The sequence below is a fragment of the Equus caballus genome, chromosome 10, assembly GCF_041296265.1.
Source record: "Equus caballus isolate H_3958 breed thoroughbred chromosome 10, TB-T2T, whole genome shotgun sequence".
NCBI lineage: Eukaryota > Metazoa > Chordata > Mammalia > Perissodactyla > Equidae > Equus > Equus caballus.
Genome location: NC_091693.1, coordinates 66,989,194 through 67,008,081, shown reverse-complemented (window position 1 = coordinate 67,008,081; position 18,888 = coordinate 66,989,194). Strand labels below are relative to the sequence as shown.

At 47.6% G+C, this 18,888-nt stretch overlaps 1 protein-coding gene across 1 annotated transcript; it reads right to left on the bottom strand.

The window, feature by feature from the left end:
• Nucleotides 1-1,184: 1,184 nt before the first annotated feature.
• Nucleotides 1,185-3,646, bottom strand: GPR6 (G protein-coupled receptor 6). The gene is made up of 2 exons (XM_001504016.4): nucleotides 3,459-3,646; nucleotides 1,185-2,823 (listed from the first exon to the last, which is right to left on the bottom strand). Exon 2 carries the CDS (start codon nucleotides 2,802-2,804, stop codon nucleotides 1,704-1,706), a length of 1,101 nt encoding a protein of 366 aa, XP_001504066.1. The 5' UTR covers nucleotides 2,805-2,823; nucleotides 3,459-3,646; the 3' UTR covers nucleotides 1,185-1,703.
• Nucleotides 3,647-18,888: the final 15,242 nt, after the last annotated feature.

The following is an 18,888-nucleotide window of genomic DNA, read 5'->3' as shown; positions in this document are numbered from 1 at the left end:
GAACTCCTGCTGCCTAAATAGCTTGAGCTGGAACGTTGGTATTTTCCTGCCTTTGGTCTTGAATTGAAACATCATTTCTTCTTGGGTCTAGAGCCCGTGGGCTCTCGTGGTTCTCAGGCCTTTGGACTCAGACTGGAACTGCACCATCAGCTCGCCTGGATCTCCAGCTTGCTGACTGCAAGTCTGGGCACTTCTCAGCCTCTATAATTGCATGAACCATTTCTTTACAATAGATCTCTTTCTATATATTTGTTTATTTGCTCATAGGCCATCTCCCCCACTAGGATGTAACACTGTGAGTACAGAGACTTTTTGTCTATCTGGTTCACTTCTGTATTCCCAGCCCTGGAATTGTGTCTAGCAGATAGTAGGCACTCAATAAATATTTGTGGGCTGTGTGAAAAAGTTTGCTTGTGTGTATTTTTCTAAGGCCTAAGACCAATAACCTTGTGCTTGTGTGTGTATTTCTTCACTGGTACTCAGAGCATGTCCACACGGTTTCTTATTTACCCTCACATCATCCTGTAAGAAGAGGAGGAGGGGAACGGTTTAACTATGACTCACACCCATAGGTGGAACAGGAAAGTTTAGTTCTTGAGGATCTTAATGCTGTGTGTTTCGGAGCTGAGTGCCGCAAGAGGCGCAGCTGGCATGCCTTCATCTACCTCATGAACATGATATATCTTGGAATCCTGTCTTAGAAGAATTTCTTTATTTTATGCCTGTGCATTTTGCTATAAGACCTGGCCAGCAAGGAGTAGACTTAGTCATTAAGAATTTTCAACAGTTAAAATTCTTTCCAGACTGGGAAAACTACAACTCACAGTTGTGGTTTCAGGATTCAGAAGTGCACCTGTGGTAAGATGGAGGAATGGTTTCAGACATCTTCTGGGCCTTGTCTTCCAAATCCAGCAACTAAGGGAGTAGGTTAATTTGCACTAACACTAATAATCCTTTAGTGTCCTGTGAATACTGTTACGTGAATGTGTTAATTCCTTCCTGCCCTCTTCCCATTATCTGGATTAGGTATTTCAGTGACAATTTATGAACAACGTTCAAATGCATACGATTTTTTACGTTAAGATTTTCACGGGAGGGAGTTGATACATAATAAACTTTTAAAGTAAATGCACTAATAATTCAGCTCTTAAATAATAATTTTATAGTCAGCCACATACCCCAAATTACATTTTTATAATGTGTTTATTTGTGTACAAAATATGTTATAATTTACTGATGCATGTGCAGCAAAATATTCTATCACATAAAACAAAAATACACCTTCAGCTCATTTTCCCCTGACCTTGAAAACAGCAACACTGTTTCGGCAGTTCAGCAGCTAAAAAAAAAGTGCTATAATTAAGCAGTATTGGAATGTCTTCACTTGACAAATGTGATGTACAATTTGAGTATACAGCCACATCTTTGTTATTTTTTTCACAGAATAGGAAACTCCACATCCTGAATGCCTCCAGAAGATACAAATATTTGTATATATATGTACACATGTATACACTGTATATGTAAAGTGCCAACAAGCCTCTTTGTCCTTGTGAGTTTGTTGCATGTGAATTTATTCTCTCTTGCTTTCCAAAGTCAGAGTCACACTATCGGGATCTCGGAGTTCATCAGCAGCCACCGAGAAGCTCATCAAAGGCTGGCTTGTTGGGGGTGTGGTGTTGGCGAGAGGACCGAGGAAGCCTTCAGACCTCACTGGGGGACCTGGAGCGGAAGGGCACTTTGGACTGGAAACAGCCACAGAACAGGAGCCACAGGGCGCGCTGGATCTCCTGGTTGCGGAAGGCATAGATGATAGGATTGATCATGGAGTTGTAGGTGGCGGGCAGCAGGGTGGCGTAGGTGTAGACAGCCGGGTCCTCGTGGCTGCCCACCACACAGTAGATGGCAAAGGGCAGCCAGCTGGCCCCGAAAGTGCCTAGCACCACGGCCAGCGTACCCACGCCCTTTCTGGTGGCGGCCAGGTGGGGCGGCGCCAGGCAGTGCTGCTGCAGCGCGATCTGGTGCGCGTGGCGCCAAACCACTTGGCAGATGCGCACATACAGGTGCAGCATGATGCCGAAGACAGCAAAGAAGGCTGCGGAGAGCAGCGCCACGTGGCTGCGAGTGAGCGGGCGCACCACGCTACAGGCGGCGCGCTCCGCCAGGCAGTTCCAGCCAAGGACCGGCAGCAGCCCAAGGCCTAGGGACACCGTCCAGGTGGCAGCGAGCAGAAGATGCACGCCCAACAGGGTCCGGCGGGAGTAGTAGGTAAGCGCGTTGTAGAGGGACAGGTAACGGTCCACCGTGATGGCTAGCAGGCTGCTGACCGAAGCAGCAAAGGAGGCCACGAGGAAGCCCACGATGAGCAGGCTCACGGTCTCGGAGGGCACCACGTACTGGAACACGAAGTGCAGAATGAGGCCACATCCCGCTAGCAGGTCGGCAGTGGCCAGGCTGCCCACCAGCACGAACATGGGCGTGCGCAGCGCTGGAGTGGACGCGATGAGCGCCACTACCAGCGCATTTTCGCCTGCGATCACCGTTCCCGACACGCAGAGCAGCACATCCCATGGATTCACCGCTGACAGCAGCAGCCCGGGCGGCCCCGCCGGTAGCTGCGAAGACAGCTCCAGCGACCCGTTAGCCGCGCCGCCGCCCCCCAGCGCCAGTGCCGCCGCAGGGGGCCCCCATTCACCGGCGTCCCTCGCCCCTGCCGCTGTAGCCGCTGTAACCGCTGTCGCCGCTCCCTCGGCCGCCACTGCCACCACCTGGGACTCGTTGAGCGATGAGGCGCTCGCGTTCATCGCGGCCGGACACTGCACCCTGTTTGGGGAGGGAGAGCAAGCGTTAGGTGTGCGGTTCAAGCCGCCAGGGAACTTCCGGCGCAGGTGCCCCGCTCATGTTGCCCATCCCACCTTGGGACCCCAGAGCAGAGCGAGGAAGCAGTGGTTAAGTGAGAACCACAAATAGATAAATACCTGTTGAACGAGTGAGCAAGTGAAACGCACATGGGTGCCCGCACGGATATCTGAGTTTTTGCACAGATATACACACGGATAACATGCACTCACAGGCACACCGATCAATCCCGTAAGTGTGCCCCTATTTTCACACTCGCGCATATGCACCGAGCTAGGGGTGACAGCCTCAGCCAGTCCCGCTGGGGCTCTGGCCAGCGGGGTCAGGGCCTTCTCCCAAACTGGGCTGCGGAGTCGCTGTCCGCGGTGCTGAAAGCGAAGTTTCTTCGATCGCCGAGCCCAGCGGGCTCTGGAAGCCACAGAGACCCCTGGGAAGGCTGCTTGAGGGGACAGAAGCTGGGATGATGTGTGCAGCGGGAGGGTGTGGAGTCAAGCTTGGCTCCATATCTCTGGCTTCGGGAAGGACTCATCCCTTGGCCATCCTTCACCCCTTCCTCTCTGCACACCCTCCAAGTTCCTCTCGGGAGCCCGGCTGCTCACCTGGGGAGTCAGGGCTTCACGAAGACTCTGATCATGAGCGCTGTGGCGGGGCACCAGGCTGCACTCCCGGTGCAGACCGAACCGATGCCTGCGAGGCGGCCGGGGCCGGCGCGGAGAGGAGCGCCGAGCGCCTGTGGCTGTGCCCGCGCCGAGAGTGAGACACACAGTCAGCGGCAGAAAAGGCGGCTAAGAGCAGCGCGCCTGCTGGAGATTGACAGGCAGGACGCGGTGACGTCAGGCTCCTGGCTCCCGAGTGCTAGCCCGGCACTGGCTCTCCTCGCCCGCCCATCAGTACCCCCTCCTGGTCTCCTCTCCCCCAACCAATGTCTCAGAGGGTTCAAGGAGGGAGGAGAAGCCGGAGCGGCCGCTTCCAGTCCAGAACCTCCAGGAATGGGTTGGGAAAAGAGAAGGAGAGGGAGAAAGGAGTGAAGAAGACTATGAGGCCGGGCGAGGAGGGTGAGCTGGGAGGGGAGGAGTGAGGGATCAGTTGCGCTGGCCTGGCAGCAAAGTCCACGGTCAAATGTCACTGAGGAGGCCAGGTCAAAGAAGAAGGAGAAGGGGGAGGTTGGAGCAGGGCGGTCTGACAGCAGAGTGACTAGCTTTAAAAAAATAAATAGTACTGCTTTGTAGATGGGAATGAACTGGTGGGGGGCCAGAGGGGCAGAGAGCTTTTCTTAAAGGATGTTTGAGGTACAGAGTGAGAAATGCAGAGTTGTGGGGAGCAGAGAAAAGACAGGATATCAAGGAAAACAATCTTTTCTTTGGAAGGTTACCTGTGCAGTTGTCCCCTCTTGACCCCCATTCCTTCCTCTCTCCCACTATCTTTCTTGAACTTTACACAGCAGGTTTCACCATGATCTTCCCAGCTGAAGGTTTCCCAATTTCAGTAGCTGAGAGTGCCCTTGGAACTTGCTCTTTAATTAAAGACCAGGTCTGTGTCTTGTTAGAAAAGAAGAAAACAGCAAAATGTGATTTACTTTCCTGGCAACAGACTTTGCCCCGTTAATTAGTACCCTATAAAACAAATTACAGGATGAAAATAGTGATAACTCAGCTGCACCAGACTTCAGTAGGCAGGAGTTTTATTTTCAGCCCAGATAAATCATCCTTTTGGTTTAAAGGTGTTTTGTTTTGTCAGTAAAATACGAGTATTAGATTTCTGCTTCTTCTTTTTTAACCAGCCAGAATCTCTAATAGCTGTACTTGAGCAAAAGCTAAAATAGTTGGCTCCATCCAAGGCTTTAAAATAAATGATTGAATATTGGCATGATGGCATTATACTGAGGCCACATCCATGATTTTCAGGGACCATATGCTCTAGGCAAGGTGAAAATAGGCAACAATTGTTATTGGTGCTTCCTCTATATTCCCTGTGCACCCTCTCCCCACTCCAGGCCTCACTTTGCCACTAGCCCCGGGGATTAAAAAGGAAAAAAATATACTCAGACTGGAGTGGGAGGTGACTTTTTACCTTGACCTGCTCCCTCTAAACATGCCCTCCAAGTCTAGACTATTCCTGCCCTCTGCCTCAATGCAGCTGAACTTAACTAGAGGAAAGAAGGAGTGGTAGGATTCTTCAATTCTTTGCTGGAATAGCCAGTGTTGGTCCATACAATGAACTTACACGCAATCTCTCCATTTGGGGAGTTTATAAAATTCTCAGACTGCTATTTTCACGCACCCCCAAATTGGCTGAAGTTCTAAGTTTCTGAAAAGAGTCATTTTGAGTTTCAGTAAAAGATTGTCATCAAAAAGCCAAGAATGTTATTTCAGAGCTGTCAAGTGAACTGTTAAGTCACTGTAATAACATGTTAATCGTAAATTTTCCAAATGATCAGATAAAGGCCCAAGGGGAGGAGAATCCTTCTTAATGTCTAGATGTGTTACATTTTTGCATGCCACAATGGAGCAGAAAGTGTGGGATTAAAATTGAACAAACAGAGATCCTGTGTTTTGGACATCCTCAGGCTTTCACCATTGCCAAGAATGGACTTATCAGTGGTTTCAGGAGGAAGACAACACCTGTAGAATCATGTACATAAACACTGGTTGAGGGTATGTAGACTGTCTTTGGGTCATGCCAGTCTCTGGTTACCCCTCTCAGATGCTAGCTGGATCCTGAGAGCAGACAGGGCACATTCTTTCAAGCTCCTCCTTATCTCCCCCATGCCCACCCATCTCCTGGGACTAGAAGATGGGAAAGAAGAAAAGTGTGTTGTTCACTGTTTATGGATGGGTGTTAGATATACTTTATTGTCTGCTCTGTCCACAGCTCCTCACAAGTGCCTACTCTTCCAATGGTCTCCTAGAATGTTCAGCCTGTGAACCATATGACGTTTACTATCCCCAGCCTAGCTTTTAGGAGGAGATTAACACTTGATTCAAGGCTGGACAAGACCAGCCATCCTTTGCTGTGGACCAAATTTGCTGGACCAAACTCCTCTCCTTGAAAATTTGAAGTAAGAAACATTGTGACAATGGTCAGTCAGTGTTGGGCTCTGGATCTGAAAGATCATGATAAATTAGGGTTAAGCAGTCACGTTGAGCCTCGTGTGAAATGAGTACTCAGAGAAAGCCCATTGCAATTCAAGAATGAAACAGACGTGCAGAGAGGAACCGAGACGAAGAAGATCAAATGACTGAGAGACGGAGGGAAGGACCTCAGTCCCTGAATGTCTGGTTCCTGGCTCTGGCAGTCTAGATCCCTAGAAGCCTTGAAATTCCCATTTGTGTCTCTGCCACAAACCTTCCTAATCTTGAGCCACTGTGAGTGAATTTCTATTAGGTGAATACTTGATACTTGACCAAAACACACAACTAAATGTATTATTCATCCACCAACTTGTCTGGTCCCTGTTATGTTTTGGGATGTGTGAAGTTTGATTTCTGGTTTGTCGTTACAGGTTAAACTCATAGTGCCAACTCTGTGATGTGCACAAGGTATCGCTGGTGCTCCAGTGTATCGCTGTCTGAGGTTATGCCCAGGAATCACAACGTCTCAACCACAACTCTTTCTCTGGCTCCTTTGGGTTTCTCTTGTCTGTCTCAGTCTAACTCAGTGGTTCCCAGCCCTGGCTGCACATTGCAATTACCTAGAAAGCTTTTAAGAACTACCCACTCCTGGATCCCTGACACAGAGATACTGATTTATTTGGTCTGGAGTGAGGACAAGGCATCGAATTTCCTAAAGACTCTAATGAAAAGCCAGGGTTGAGAACACTCATCTAAGCAATCTTACAATTTCCTTGCCAGGTTAGCATGCAGTAGAACTCCTGAAATAATGATTCAGATTTTGGAACAGTTGTAAAAAGGAATTTTCGCAACAATCTACCTTCACGTTGCTTAGTGTAATTTCAGATTTAAGGTACTAACTAGACCTCCTCTGTAGACTTTTTTTTTAAGGAAGATTATCCCTGAGCTAACATCTGCCTCCAATCCTCCTCATTTTTGCTGAGGAAGACTGGCCCTGAGCTAACATCCGTGCCCATCTGTGGGATGCCTACCACAGCATGGCTTGACAAGCGGTACATAGGTCCACACCTGGGATATGAACCAGCGAACCCCGGGCCAGTGAAGCGGAACATGTGAACTTAACCACTGCGCCACCGGGCCCGTCCTTGCAGACTTTTTATTTTTCACCCTCACACAGAACCCCCTTTAGGGCAGAAGACGAAGCCTGACTCTTGGTTCCTTCTTGGCCCTGATTAACTCAGTGGTCCCATCAGGGAGCTTTAAACTCTGATTGCTCTCGACCTTCTATTCTGCTGTTGATTTCAGGATACCTCAGCATCTGCTCCCTTCCTTGTTCTGAATTCACAGCCGTTTTCCAGTTGTGCCCTCTCCTGGCCCATATCTTTGCAAATCAATTCTGTTTTACAAAATTGGAGCTGCAGTCAGCCAAACTGTCTAGACCTTATAAAACTAGATTGGAAAGACCCATACTAGCAATTCTGGCCTCTATCTCTGAGCATCTGCAGACACCACACACACACACACACACATGCTCCCTCTACTTGGTTCTTAAGAGACAAGCGGTACAGTTTTCTTCTGAGAAGTATAAGTCTATTTAGTGGTACAGAGATACTTGTGCTGACAGCTCAGGAAGAGAGCAGGTGCTTAGTGAGATGTATGAAGCTGTTGTGAAGAAAGACGCTTGCTGAAAGAGGCGGGAGTCACAAAGAGCCGTTGAATGCTCTTCACTGTTTGTCAGATCCAGGATGTTGGATGGAGTGTAATCTTTTGGGGACACATGCTTAGATAAGTGAGTGATATTCAAAATACTTCCTTTTTTCTGCTTTCACTTGTCCCTAGGGTTTCTTCTCTCCCTCAGGCATCAGTCATGTCATAATGTCCAAGGTACCTCCTTCCTCAGCATGTCCAAACACATCAGGGATGTTCCTGCTTCATGCCAGGTGAGCAGTGCTCACTCCAAAGGGCTGTGATCCAGGGAGGTCAGTATCACCTGATGGTTCCAGCACATTTAGAAAAGCAACAGACCACCACCATTATCATTACATGTCCATGAGATGCAGAACGCTGTGCAGGGCAGATGAAATTTTTTATTTAATTCAATTGATGAGCAACATTTATTTTGCATGAGAAACAAATCAGGAAAAATAATACCATTTAAAGACATACGTCCTATATCACAAAGAGTGAAAATAACTTTACTGAGTTGCATGGAGAACTGTATAATCTTTCCTTAGATTACTGGTGTACTGAAGAAGGGAATGAGAAAGTTGGTCCTATTGGTATGTTTGAAAAGTAGCACAGAGGCAGTCTTCTACTCTGCCATGCCTTACATTTTCAAAGAGCTCTGAAGCGCACACATTGGGTTCATACTCATTATCTCAATTTATTCTTTGAAACAATTACTTAGAGTTTCAGGTTATTTTCCTTAAGGATGAGACAACAGAAGTTCAGAGAGGTGAAGTGAGTTGTCCAAGGGCACACAGGACTTCAGCAAGTACATGTGTATAAGATATTGACAATCTCATGGGAAAGCAAGACAAACATTGATTCAACGTGTGCGAAGGTCTGTAGACTCCAAGACTCAAGGAGGCTTTCCCTTTGGATAGACCTGTCTAAAATGATGGAGGCTGAATTTTATACCTTCAATATTACTGTGAACAGCAGATGATAGATGGCCTTTTTCTGTTTTGTAAGCTGTTCTTCAAATGTATGTATTGTAAAAAAATTAAAGGGAATTTTGGAAGAAAAATATTCACCTATATTCCTATCAGCTAACCAGGATTGTTTTTTTTTTCTCCCCAGATTGTAAACCTCTTAAGGGGATGGACCAGTTCTAATTAATCTTTCCATCATAGGTACTCAATAAATGTCTATTGAATGACTATTTCCAGAATTTATCCACAAACCCATATATTTTATGAAGGTATATTGCGTAGTATTCAGTGTACTATGTGTACAATGTACAATATAAGTTTTCACTTTGTAATAAAGTGTATGTTGCCAACATTTTTCTATTTTACATGTAATTACTCTCCTACTTTTACCTAGTCTTTCATTCATTTAATAAGCATTTATTGAGCACCTACTACATGCTAGACATTGCACCAGAAAAGGAAGATGCCAAAATAAGAGCCTGTCCTCAGAAACAAGTAAACAGATTCCAAGAGAACAGTGTGGTACATGTTATAAAAGAGGTGATCACAGGGGTAATGGGGACACTCAGGAGAAGACTCTCACCCAGCTCAGAGGAATCAGAAGGCCTCTCAGAGGAGATGATGCCCAAGCTGAATCTTGAGGGATGAGGAACAGTTATCCAGGTAAGGAAGACATGGAAGTGGTCCAGACAGAGGGAGCTGCATGTGCAAAGGTGTGAAGTCAAGAGAACCTGGCACAGGTCATTGGGACTGTGGGTAGTTAATTGTGGCTGGCATGTCAGATGAAAGGAGCATAGATATACCAGGTAGATGAGACCAACTCATGAAGGGCGTCCTACACCACGGTACGAGTTGGATTTTTATCCTGAAGATAATCGGGAGCCAGTGACAGATTTTCCTAAGCAAGCATGGTTGATGTAATCAGACCTGGGTCCCTCTTACAACTTGCGGAGACCCACCAACAACGTTATATGGCAATAGATTAGAGAAGGGCAAGAGTGGAGTCAGGCAAACCACTGAGAGGCTGTTGCAGGAATCTCTACAGGAGATTCTGAAGGCTTACCAGGGGATAGTGATGGTGGGGAGTGGGGAAGTTGACGGATCCTTCAGATGTTTTGGACATTATATTAGTTTTAAAACTCTGGCTGCTGTAAAAGATAGCTCTTCAGCTCTTGGTGGTATAACATACTAGGGGGTGGTTTCTTACTCACATGAAATTCAGAACAGATTTTCTGACTGGCAGACGTCCTTTCACATGGTCAACCCAAGGACACAGCTCCTTCCATCTTGTAGTTCTACCCTCTGCTAGGACCTCAGAATTTTCAGGATTCACCATTTCAGCATCTCACCACTCTGGTGACTGGAAAATGAGCTTGGGGAATTCATCTTTGAGTATTTTTCAGAACATGTCTGGAAGTGGGGAGGGAGACAGACACAGGTAAAGGGAGAGAAGATATCAAAGATGACCTCCAGTTTTCAAGTGTGAACTGGAGTGGGATTGGGGAGGGGCAGAATGGTTAACGCAACTGGGGACATAGTGAGTTTGAGGTAGGACATCCATGTGCATGTCTCCACTAAGACGTTGAATGGAGGGGTTGCTTTGAAACTCAATGAAGAGTCTAGACTGGAAAAGTAGATTAGGGTATCTAATAATAATAATAATAATAATAAGGCTTCCATTCATTGAATGTGTACCATTTACTAAGGTATCCTATGGGGCGGATTCTGTTATCCTCATTTCATAGAAGAGAAACTTTGGACTAGGGGTGAATTAAGTTTGCCAGAGGGCTGGAAGGTGAGGGAGTCAGAATTTGAACCCATTTGTCTGAATCCAGTTGAAGGGAACTGAGGAACCTAAGTGAAGAGGACCGGGGACAGTCCCTTGGGGATTACAGTCTTTACAGGATGGTGGAGGAAGAGGCATCCACAGAGGAATTGAGAAGAGCAGAGAGGCAAGACCTATCATGGAAACCCAGCCTCAGTCAGCGAGGAGAGCATGTGGTATGGAGATCAGAGGAAGAGTGAGTTTCAGGAAGGGCCAAATTATACCCTGAGAGGTCAAATGAGGTAAGGTCAAGGAAGAGAAAGTACTAGCTGAACTCGGCTCGGTGGTTATTGGTGACTCTGGTGAAAGTGCAGGATGGAGGGCAGCCAGGCTGAAGTGAACGGGCTGGAAAGGAGGGGTGGGAAGGGGGAGTGCAGAAGTCTCTAGAAGGAGTTTGGCTTGAAGGAGAAGAGAGCAATAGGGCAGTAGCTACATAGAGATGTAGGTTCAAGGGAGAGCTTTTCCTTAAAAGTGGAAGAGATTTGAAGAGAAAAGAGACGGCTGAGAAGCCAGGGTTGATTTTAGAGAAAGAAGGTATTTGAGGGGGTAAACTGGTGGGAAACAGAGACAGAAAGGGTCTGCACGGCAGGTGGAGAGAGAAAGCTGAGAAAGGGCCAGGGCAGGAAGGATGAAGAGTACAGGTGGGGCCATACATGTGAATTTTAAGTGGAGAGCCAAGAAATCAAGAGATTGCTTCTAACTCCTTATGAAATCTGGGGAGGAGGACGCAAGCTAGTAGTGAGATGGTAAACGGAAGGGTCTTTACAGCTATCATTTTGGTGGCTGCACAATACTACATTGAGCACTGAGAGCGATGTTTGATTTACCATTCTCCTACCATTAGACCTTTAGATTGTTTATATCTTTGCTGTTGTAGATAACCCGACAGAGATTACTTTCGAGCACATAATTATTTTTATTTTGTATGATTACCTTGACAGGAAAACTGTCAGCCAAAGGGCAGGAACATTGTCATGGCTCTTGAAAGGCACCGCCAAATTGCTTTTCAAAATGCCTCTAATAATTCCCAATGCCAGCAGCACTCTGTGAGCCTACCAGTTTCTTGGCAGCTTTTCTAGCACTGGGTTTTATTATTTTAAAATGTTCTTTCAGTTCCATGGGCATAAGTGGCACCTCATTAATGATTTAAGTTATATTTACTTGATTACTACGAAGGTTGACCATTTGTCTCTCTTCTTTTGAACAGTTTGCATTTTTTTCTTATTTGAATTATCTATTCTTAACGTCTACCTGTTAGGACTTAGTGCTGTTTTTATATAGCTGGTGAAGTCTACTGTAGATATTAATCCTTTGCATGTCAAACTTAAGGGAAATTTTCCCCATTTTTCCTTTTTGAACTTTAGTTTTGATTGTTCAGGAGTATCACATTTTTATGAAGTTGGTTTTTAAAGATAACATATACATTGGCTTCTACCCTGAGAAAGGCACATACCTGGCTTGGGAGGAGTGTTTTTATGTCATTTATGAGAGAAGGGAGAGGACTGAGATCTTCTGGGGAGATAAAGGTTCTGGGAGGGGCCCTGAGGCAGGCAGGCTGCAGTCTCCTCTGAGTGGCAGAAGCCCAACTCGCTGGCCAAAGCCTGTTGGTGTTGGCGCATGAGGATGGCAGAGCCTTTGGGCAGGTATTGGGGGACTCTAGCTCTCAAGTTCTGGCCCAGCCCCAGCCCAGGGAGGTCAGAGGTTAGGACCTCAGCTTGAAGGGAGGTCAATAGGCTCCAGGCAAGGGAACAGCCCAGCCCAGTGGGAGCAAGTACAGACCAGACCCAAACAAGCAGCCTCCGGTTGGAACAAAACCCATTGCAAACTCAGAGCAGAAAAGAAGCCCTAAACAGAGAGAAGTAATTACAGGGGAAGGGGATGGAAACAGGAAAGTCACATTCACTTAGTCCCTTGCCATGGGCCAGATGCAATGCAAGGCACTTGACATGCATGACCCCATTTTGCCCACCTGTGCCTCTGTGGGACCATTTTTATTATTCCCATTTAACAATGAGGAAACAGAGGCTCAAAGGGGTTAAATAACATTCACTGTTTCACAGCTTATGAGAGAGAGAATCCATTTGGTTCTCAAAGTCTCACCTCCTCAAAAAAGTCCTCAGCTCTGGGAAGGGGACCCCACGGATCTTGGCTTTGGTGCAACGTGTGGCCTGGGGAGCGGGCAACCAGTCAGGGGCAGAGAGCAGATTTTGCAGGATGCTACAAGTCCGGTGGAAGAGCTTGGATTTGGTGCAAAAGGGAAACAGGGCCCCAGGGGAGGATTCAGAGCAGAGAGTTGATTTGAATCAACGCTTGAGGAAGACAGCAGGGAGCGGACAGCAGAAAGCAGGACGCTTTTCTGTGACACGCTTGTGGGCACCAGGTAAATAAAGCAGGCCTGTGAAATGAGAGCCAGCGGGAACTGGTATTTCTGAGTTGTTGCTAAGATAAGTCGCCACCCTGGATGCTTATCGAAATGTAATCCCCTGATCTTTTCAGAAGGATTCTAAAACCCAGGAGAGATTGCTAAGGGAATAAAGCCCTAAGTATCATAAACAGCGGAATCCATCAAATAAGTTCCCCCAAATATCATGAGCTCCGTTACGCAGCCAGCAGCACTGGAGGGTTTGGCTGGAGAGGAGGAGGAAGCCGTGCGGATCTGCCCTCCCCTCCACCCTTCAGATTTCCTTCCTGCGTACACAGCACGAGTCCCCGCCAAGGGTCCTCTTCACAGCTGCACCCCCAGAGGGTCTCCATGCCCCTGTGCTCCTTTAGCCAGGGACCCTACCCTCGTGAAGATTCTCAAACCCTCCCAGCTTTTTACTTGATGCCAATTTGCCTCTCTGCCCTGCCCACAAACCAAATGATGCTTCAAGCAAGAATAATTTATTCGAGTGACTTGTGTAATATGCTTATTTTATGAGATGGATTTGATTTCTCTTTTGAGCTTTTTAAAGAACACAGATACCTATGTAGCGTCATAAAAAGACATTCCTGAGCCAGCCCTGATGGCCTAGTGGTTAAAGTTTGGTGCTCTCACTGCTTGGGTGGCCCGGGTTCGCTTCCCGGGGGCAGAACCACACCACCTGTCTGTCAGTTGCCATGCTGTGGTGGCGGCTCACATAGAAGAACTAGAAGGACTTACAACTAGAATATACAGCTGTGCACTGGGACTTTGGGGAGAAGAAAAAAAGAGACATTCCCAAAATGGAAACAAAAGAGCAGAGTATACACGAGGGACTCAGTTTTGCAAAAGAAAGTATATAATTTATGTACATATATGCTACATATCAAAATGTTAACAGTGATTACCTCTGAGTGGGGGCTATTTTTATCCTTTTTTCATGTGTGGAAGAAACTAATAGCTATCTTCCAATATCCAGCCTTCCTTTATTGTATAGTAATAGAACCTCCATTTTAGCTGGGCGCATACCCACCTAGAATAAGTAGCATGTTTCTAGACCTTTCTTACAGCTAGGTGTGGTCATGTAACTAAGTTCTGACTAGTGAGATGTAAGTGGATGTGTTGTATAGCACTTTCCAGAAAGTATCCTTGAAAGGAAGGGGCATGCCCTTCCTCCTTTTCCTCCTTCTTGCTAGCTGGAATCTGAGCATGATGGCTGGAGCTGGAGCAGCCATATCGGACCCTGAAGTGGAAGTTGTATGCTAAAAGTGTTGGAGCAACAAGAGAGAAGAAGTCTAAGTCCCTGATGATCATGGAGCCACCATACCAGCCCTGGACACCCTAGAGCTACAGGACAGAGAATTATTTTTCCTCTTCTGTCTTGTTTAAGTCCCTACTATTTTGAGTTTTCTGTCACTTGTCAGCTGAACCAAATCTTGTATCACACATTTGTATTTTGTGTGTGTGTGTGAGAAAGATGGCCCTTGGCCCTGAGCTAACATCTGTGCCAATTTTCCTCAGCTTTGTATATGGGACATGGCCACAGAGTGGCCTGATGAGTGGTGTGTAGGTCCATACCAGGGGTCCGAACCTGTAAACCCCCAGCTGCTGAAGTGGAGTGCTTGAACCTAACCATTACACTACCGGGCTGGCCCCAACATTTGTATAGCTTTTAAAGCCATGAAATACCCAGGGGTCCATTGAGAATTCAAGTCCAAGTCCTGTACGTAGAATGTCTTTTTTTCTTTTTTAAAGATTGTCACCTGAGCTAACATCAGTTGCCAATCTTCCTTCTTTTCGCTTTCTTGATTCTTCTCCCCAAAGCCCCCAGTACATAGTTGTATATTCTAGTCGTGGATCCTTCTAGTTCTGCTATGCAGGATGCCACCTCAGCATGGCTTGATGAGCGGTGCCATGTCTGCGCCCAGGATCCAAACCAGTAAAACCCTGGGGTGCCGAAGCGGAGCGCGCCAACTTAACCACTCGGTCACGGGGCCCAGCCCCGATGATTTTTTTTTTTCAGGAAGTTTGGCCCTGAGTTAATCTGTGCCCATCTTCCTCTCTTTTACATATGCGACACCTGCCACAGCACGGCTTGATAAGTGGTGCAGTGCGTATGTTCACGCTGGGGATCTGAACCTGCGAACCCCAGGTGGCTGAAGTGGAGTGCGCCAACTTAACTGCTTCACTAGTGGGCCGGCCCTAGAATGATTCTTCTAGCTCCGACATTTTTTACTGAAACCACTTGTCCCAAGTTTCACTCCTATCCGCTCTCATTCAAACAAATTGCATCAAATCAGCGCTTTAACCCCGTGCTCAGTTTTTATGGGAAGGACACAGTGTCCCCTCGGCAGTCCGTGGACTGTCTTGATTTTAACTCAAAGGTTTCACAACTGTCCTGGGAAGCAGGTAGGGGTGCTGCCCTGTGATGATGTGGGGATATTCACAGTAGCCTTTTCGATGACTCGAGACCTGGACGTTGAGGAGAAACCAAAGGTGAGACGGTCTAGGCAGCCCCCTTCCTGCCCAGGTCAGGAGACTGACGACTGTGAGACCAAGAGGAAAGTTGGAGCGTGTGTGTGCTGCAGTTGCGTGTCACACAAGCTTTACGTGGCTCTGTGGTGCTCGTGGGCTGTGTGGCGTCGGCACGTGGGGGGTGCACACGTGTTTGTGAGGCGTTCATGTGTGTTCCGGTGGGCGTGTGTTTGTGAGCCTATGTATAGGGGTGTGTGTATGTGGGGGTGTATATTGTTCACTTGTGCCACAGAGAGGTGTGTGTGGGCGTGTGCATATCACGTGGGTGTGTGTTTGCAGTCCCTGTGTATGTGAGCACACGCTCGTGCACGTGTGTGTAGTGGTGTGGTCTATAACGGTGACAAGAGGAGACACTTTGTGCTACTGAGTCCTAAAGAAGCTTGGAGGTGATTTAGAAGCCATTCCAGAATCAGTCATACAGACGACCCTCTCCCCCACCCCCCCGCCCCCGCCACGCGCCTCCTCACGCGTTTCTAGATCGCAGCGGGTGTCCCCACTCATCCCTAATAATAACAAGATGTTTACATTACTCTCCGTTATCCACACTGTGGGCGAGTACCAGCAATTCACTTTAAGCTGGCTTCAATTCAGCTGGGACTTTTGCTTTAGCTGCTCCAAATGACTAAAAGTCATTAAAAAAAAATTTTTTTTTCCCAGGCATTTACTTATACAGTGAAGGGAAAATTATCCTGAAACATAAGGAATACTTAAAATAACAAAATAATAGGCAGATATCAGATGAAGAAAAACAGATGTCAGTGAAACATCGTGTTGACATTTCAGCTATTCTCACACATTTGGTGTGAAAAACTTTTTTCGGCATTCCACATGTCGCCACTATATTCCCGCACAGAATCCATCATCTTTCGCTCTTGGGTTCACTGACTACCATGGCTGTCACTCCTGAGCAGGTCCGGGTTCACAGGGACTCCCTAAAAGGGAAAAAAACCTATTCCTGTGGGAGTATTTACAGAGTACACTCCACGCACCCAGAGATTCCTGACTCCACAGGACCGTATTGCCCTCGTGATGCTTCTCTCCCGCAGAACACGAAGGTGCCCATGGCCTTGGAGGTCCCCGAGGAGAGAACGCCTGACTCCGCCTTTCTCTGCTGTGCTGGGTAAGGGCCAGGCCGTCCCTAGGTGGCGCTGCTGAGCATTTGCTGGGAGGGGCACGTGCCACATTTGCCATGAGGACTTGGGGACCCGCAGGATTTTGGAGAGTTTCCAGATGTCCTGATGTCCCTCCTGGCTGGTGTGGACCATATCTGAGAATGTGCCCAGACTGCAAACATGGAATCATTAGCATGGTCATTATCCACGTAACCCTATGTGGAATAGACTGTTTTGTTTTAAGCGGTGGTTGAAAGCCCCTTGTCTAAGGTTACACACGTAGTATGTGTCCCTGTTGGGATCTGAACTCAGGCAGTTTGGTTTCAGAACTCCGCTCTTAGCTCCTGCTCCCTCCTGAACACCTGCAACACGGACCACAGGGGAGCCAGGTGGAGGTGGGGGTTTATTGAGGCACAGACTTGACACCCGTTGGGAGGGGCTTAGCCCGTGAGTGAGCTTGGCCGACAGCCCCGCGTCTTGGGGTGATATTGTAGTTCATCGTATTAGGAATAATCTCATGAAGTGAAGAAAATTCTCTTTCTTTCTGGAAAGCGTCTAAAATGGTGACACGTGTGGGGAGAAATACGGCCCTCCAGAGAGAATTTCTCTCAGCTCTCCCAGGTAATGAGAGGATCCGTTGGGACATCTTTGGGTTCTGCGTTCCAAAGAGATCCAGAAACGGACCGCTTCTCACCTCCTCCACGGCTAGCCCTCAACTAACCACAGACACGGCTAGCAAGTCTATTCTCAGCACCGCAGGCAGAATGAAGCTTTTAAGGTGGAAGTTGGATTCTGCCGCTGCTCTGCTCCAAAGTCTCAGAGGTTCTCCTCCTGTGAGGCCTTGCAGTGGCATGTGGGCCCGAAAAGGTTTGTCTCCCCCTCTTCCCTCTACTGCTTTTCTTTTCCCTAACTCTGCTCCAGTCCCCCTGGTCTTGTTCCTCCTCCAACACACCAAACATACTCCCAACCCAGGGCCTTTGCACTGGCTGTTCCCTCTGCCTGGAATGCTCTCTCCGTAGACATCATGGCTAACTCCTCACTTCCTTCCAGTCTTTGCTCAGAGCCACCTCCTCACTGAGGCCCACTGTGACTGCTCTATTTAAAACTGCAACTCGTCCCCTCACCTCTTGCTTGCTTCTTTTATTTTTTCCTGCTCTCCTTTCTCCCATAGTCCTTATCAGCTCTTAACAGATAATATAATTTAGTTAGTTGCTATGTTATTGTTTATCGTCTTCCTCCCTCCCCCCTGCCCACACACATACTAGAATGTAATCTCTTTGAGTGCAGGGCTCATTGTATTGTTCACTAATGTGTTCCAAGCGCCTCGTATGGGCCCTGACACATGCTATGTGTTTAGTAAATGTTTACTGAGTGAATGAAGAGGGAACCTGCGGCCTGCACACATTCTCCTGGTGGAGATTTCAGGAAGCCTGTCACAGTCCAGATGAGCAATGGTCCAGGGCCGGTGACGGAAGAAGGCTGACCAGCTTCCTGGGCTCTAGCAGGAGGCCCTGTGTGCTCTGCACAGGGAAGGCAGGGTTTGGCTGACCCATCACTGCATCTGTGCCAAAGTGGAACATTTTATCACAGCGTCACACTGCATCTGGACACTTTCTGAAATACACTAAGGACAGGACACTGTTGGAAAATGCCATTTTTGTCTTACGCAGGCTGCCTTAAATGGGGGAATATGTGTCAAATGCTTAGCAATGCTTGGAGGATATTCGGTCTCCACTAAAGGTCAGTTGCTACCAAGATTACCTATCTGCCTACAAATAAAGGAAGCTGAGGGGCTGGCCCGGGAACGCAGCAGTTAAGTGCACACACAAGTGGCCCGGGGTTCGCTGATTCAGATCCCGGGTGTGGACATGGCACCGCTTGGCAAGCCATGCCGTGGTAGGCGTCCCACATATAAAGTAGAGGAAGATGGGCCTGGATGTTAGCTCAGGGCCAGTCTTCCTCAGCAAAAAAAGGAAGATTGGCAGCAGATGTAGCTCAGGGCTAATCTTCCTAAAAAAATAAAAGAAGCTGGGTCACTGCTGTGAGCTGTGTTCCCTGTTTTTCCAAAGCAGCTTCCTTCCTGCCTCCTGACTTGGGAGCTACGCTTGGGCTCAGCAGACAAGTGCTGTCCAGGAAGTGACTGAAGCTGAAACGCACCCTATGTGAACTCTCCAGTCCGCTGAGGACATTTGGCTCTGCCAAGGGAGATGTGCAGCCTGCAGACGAGACTGGAAATGCACATCACCTCTTGCCAAGCCCATGGGGATCATTGAATAGATGGCTCTCTGTTTCAGTGGCCTGAAATGGCCCAAGGGACTGAAGGGAAACTGGGCCGATTTCTTCAGCATCCGTAGATTCCACCAATTAAAACCATCCCTCACTCCAGACCCTCTCTAGGGATCAGATCAAACACTTGGCAGCCAAACCAGCT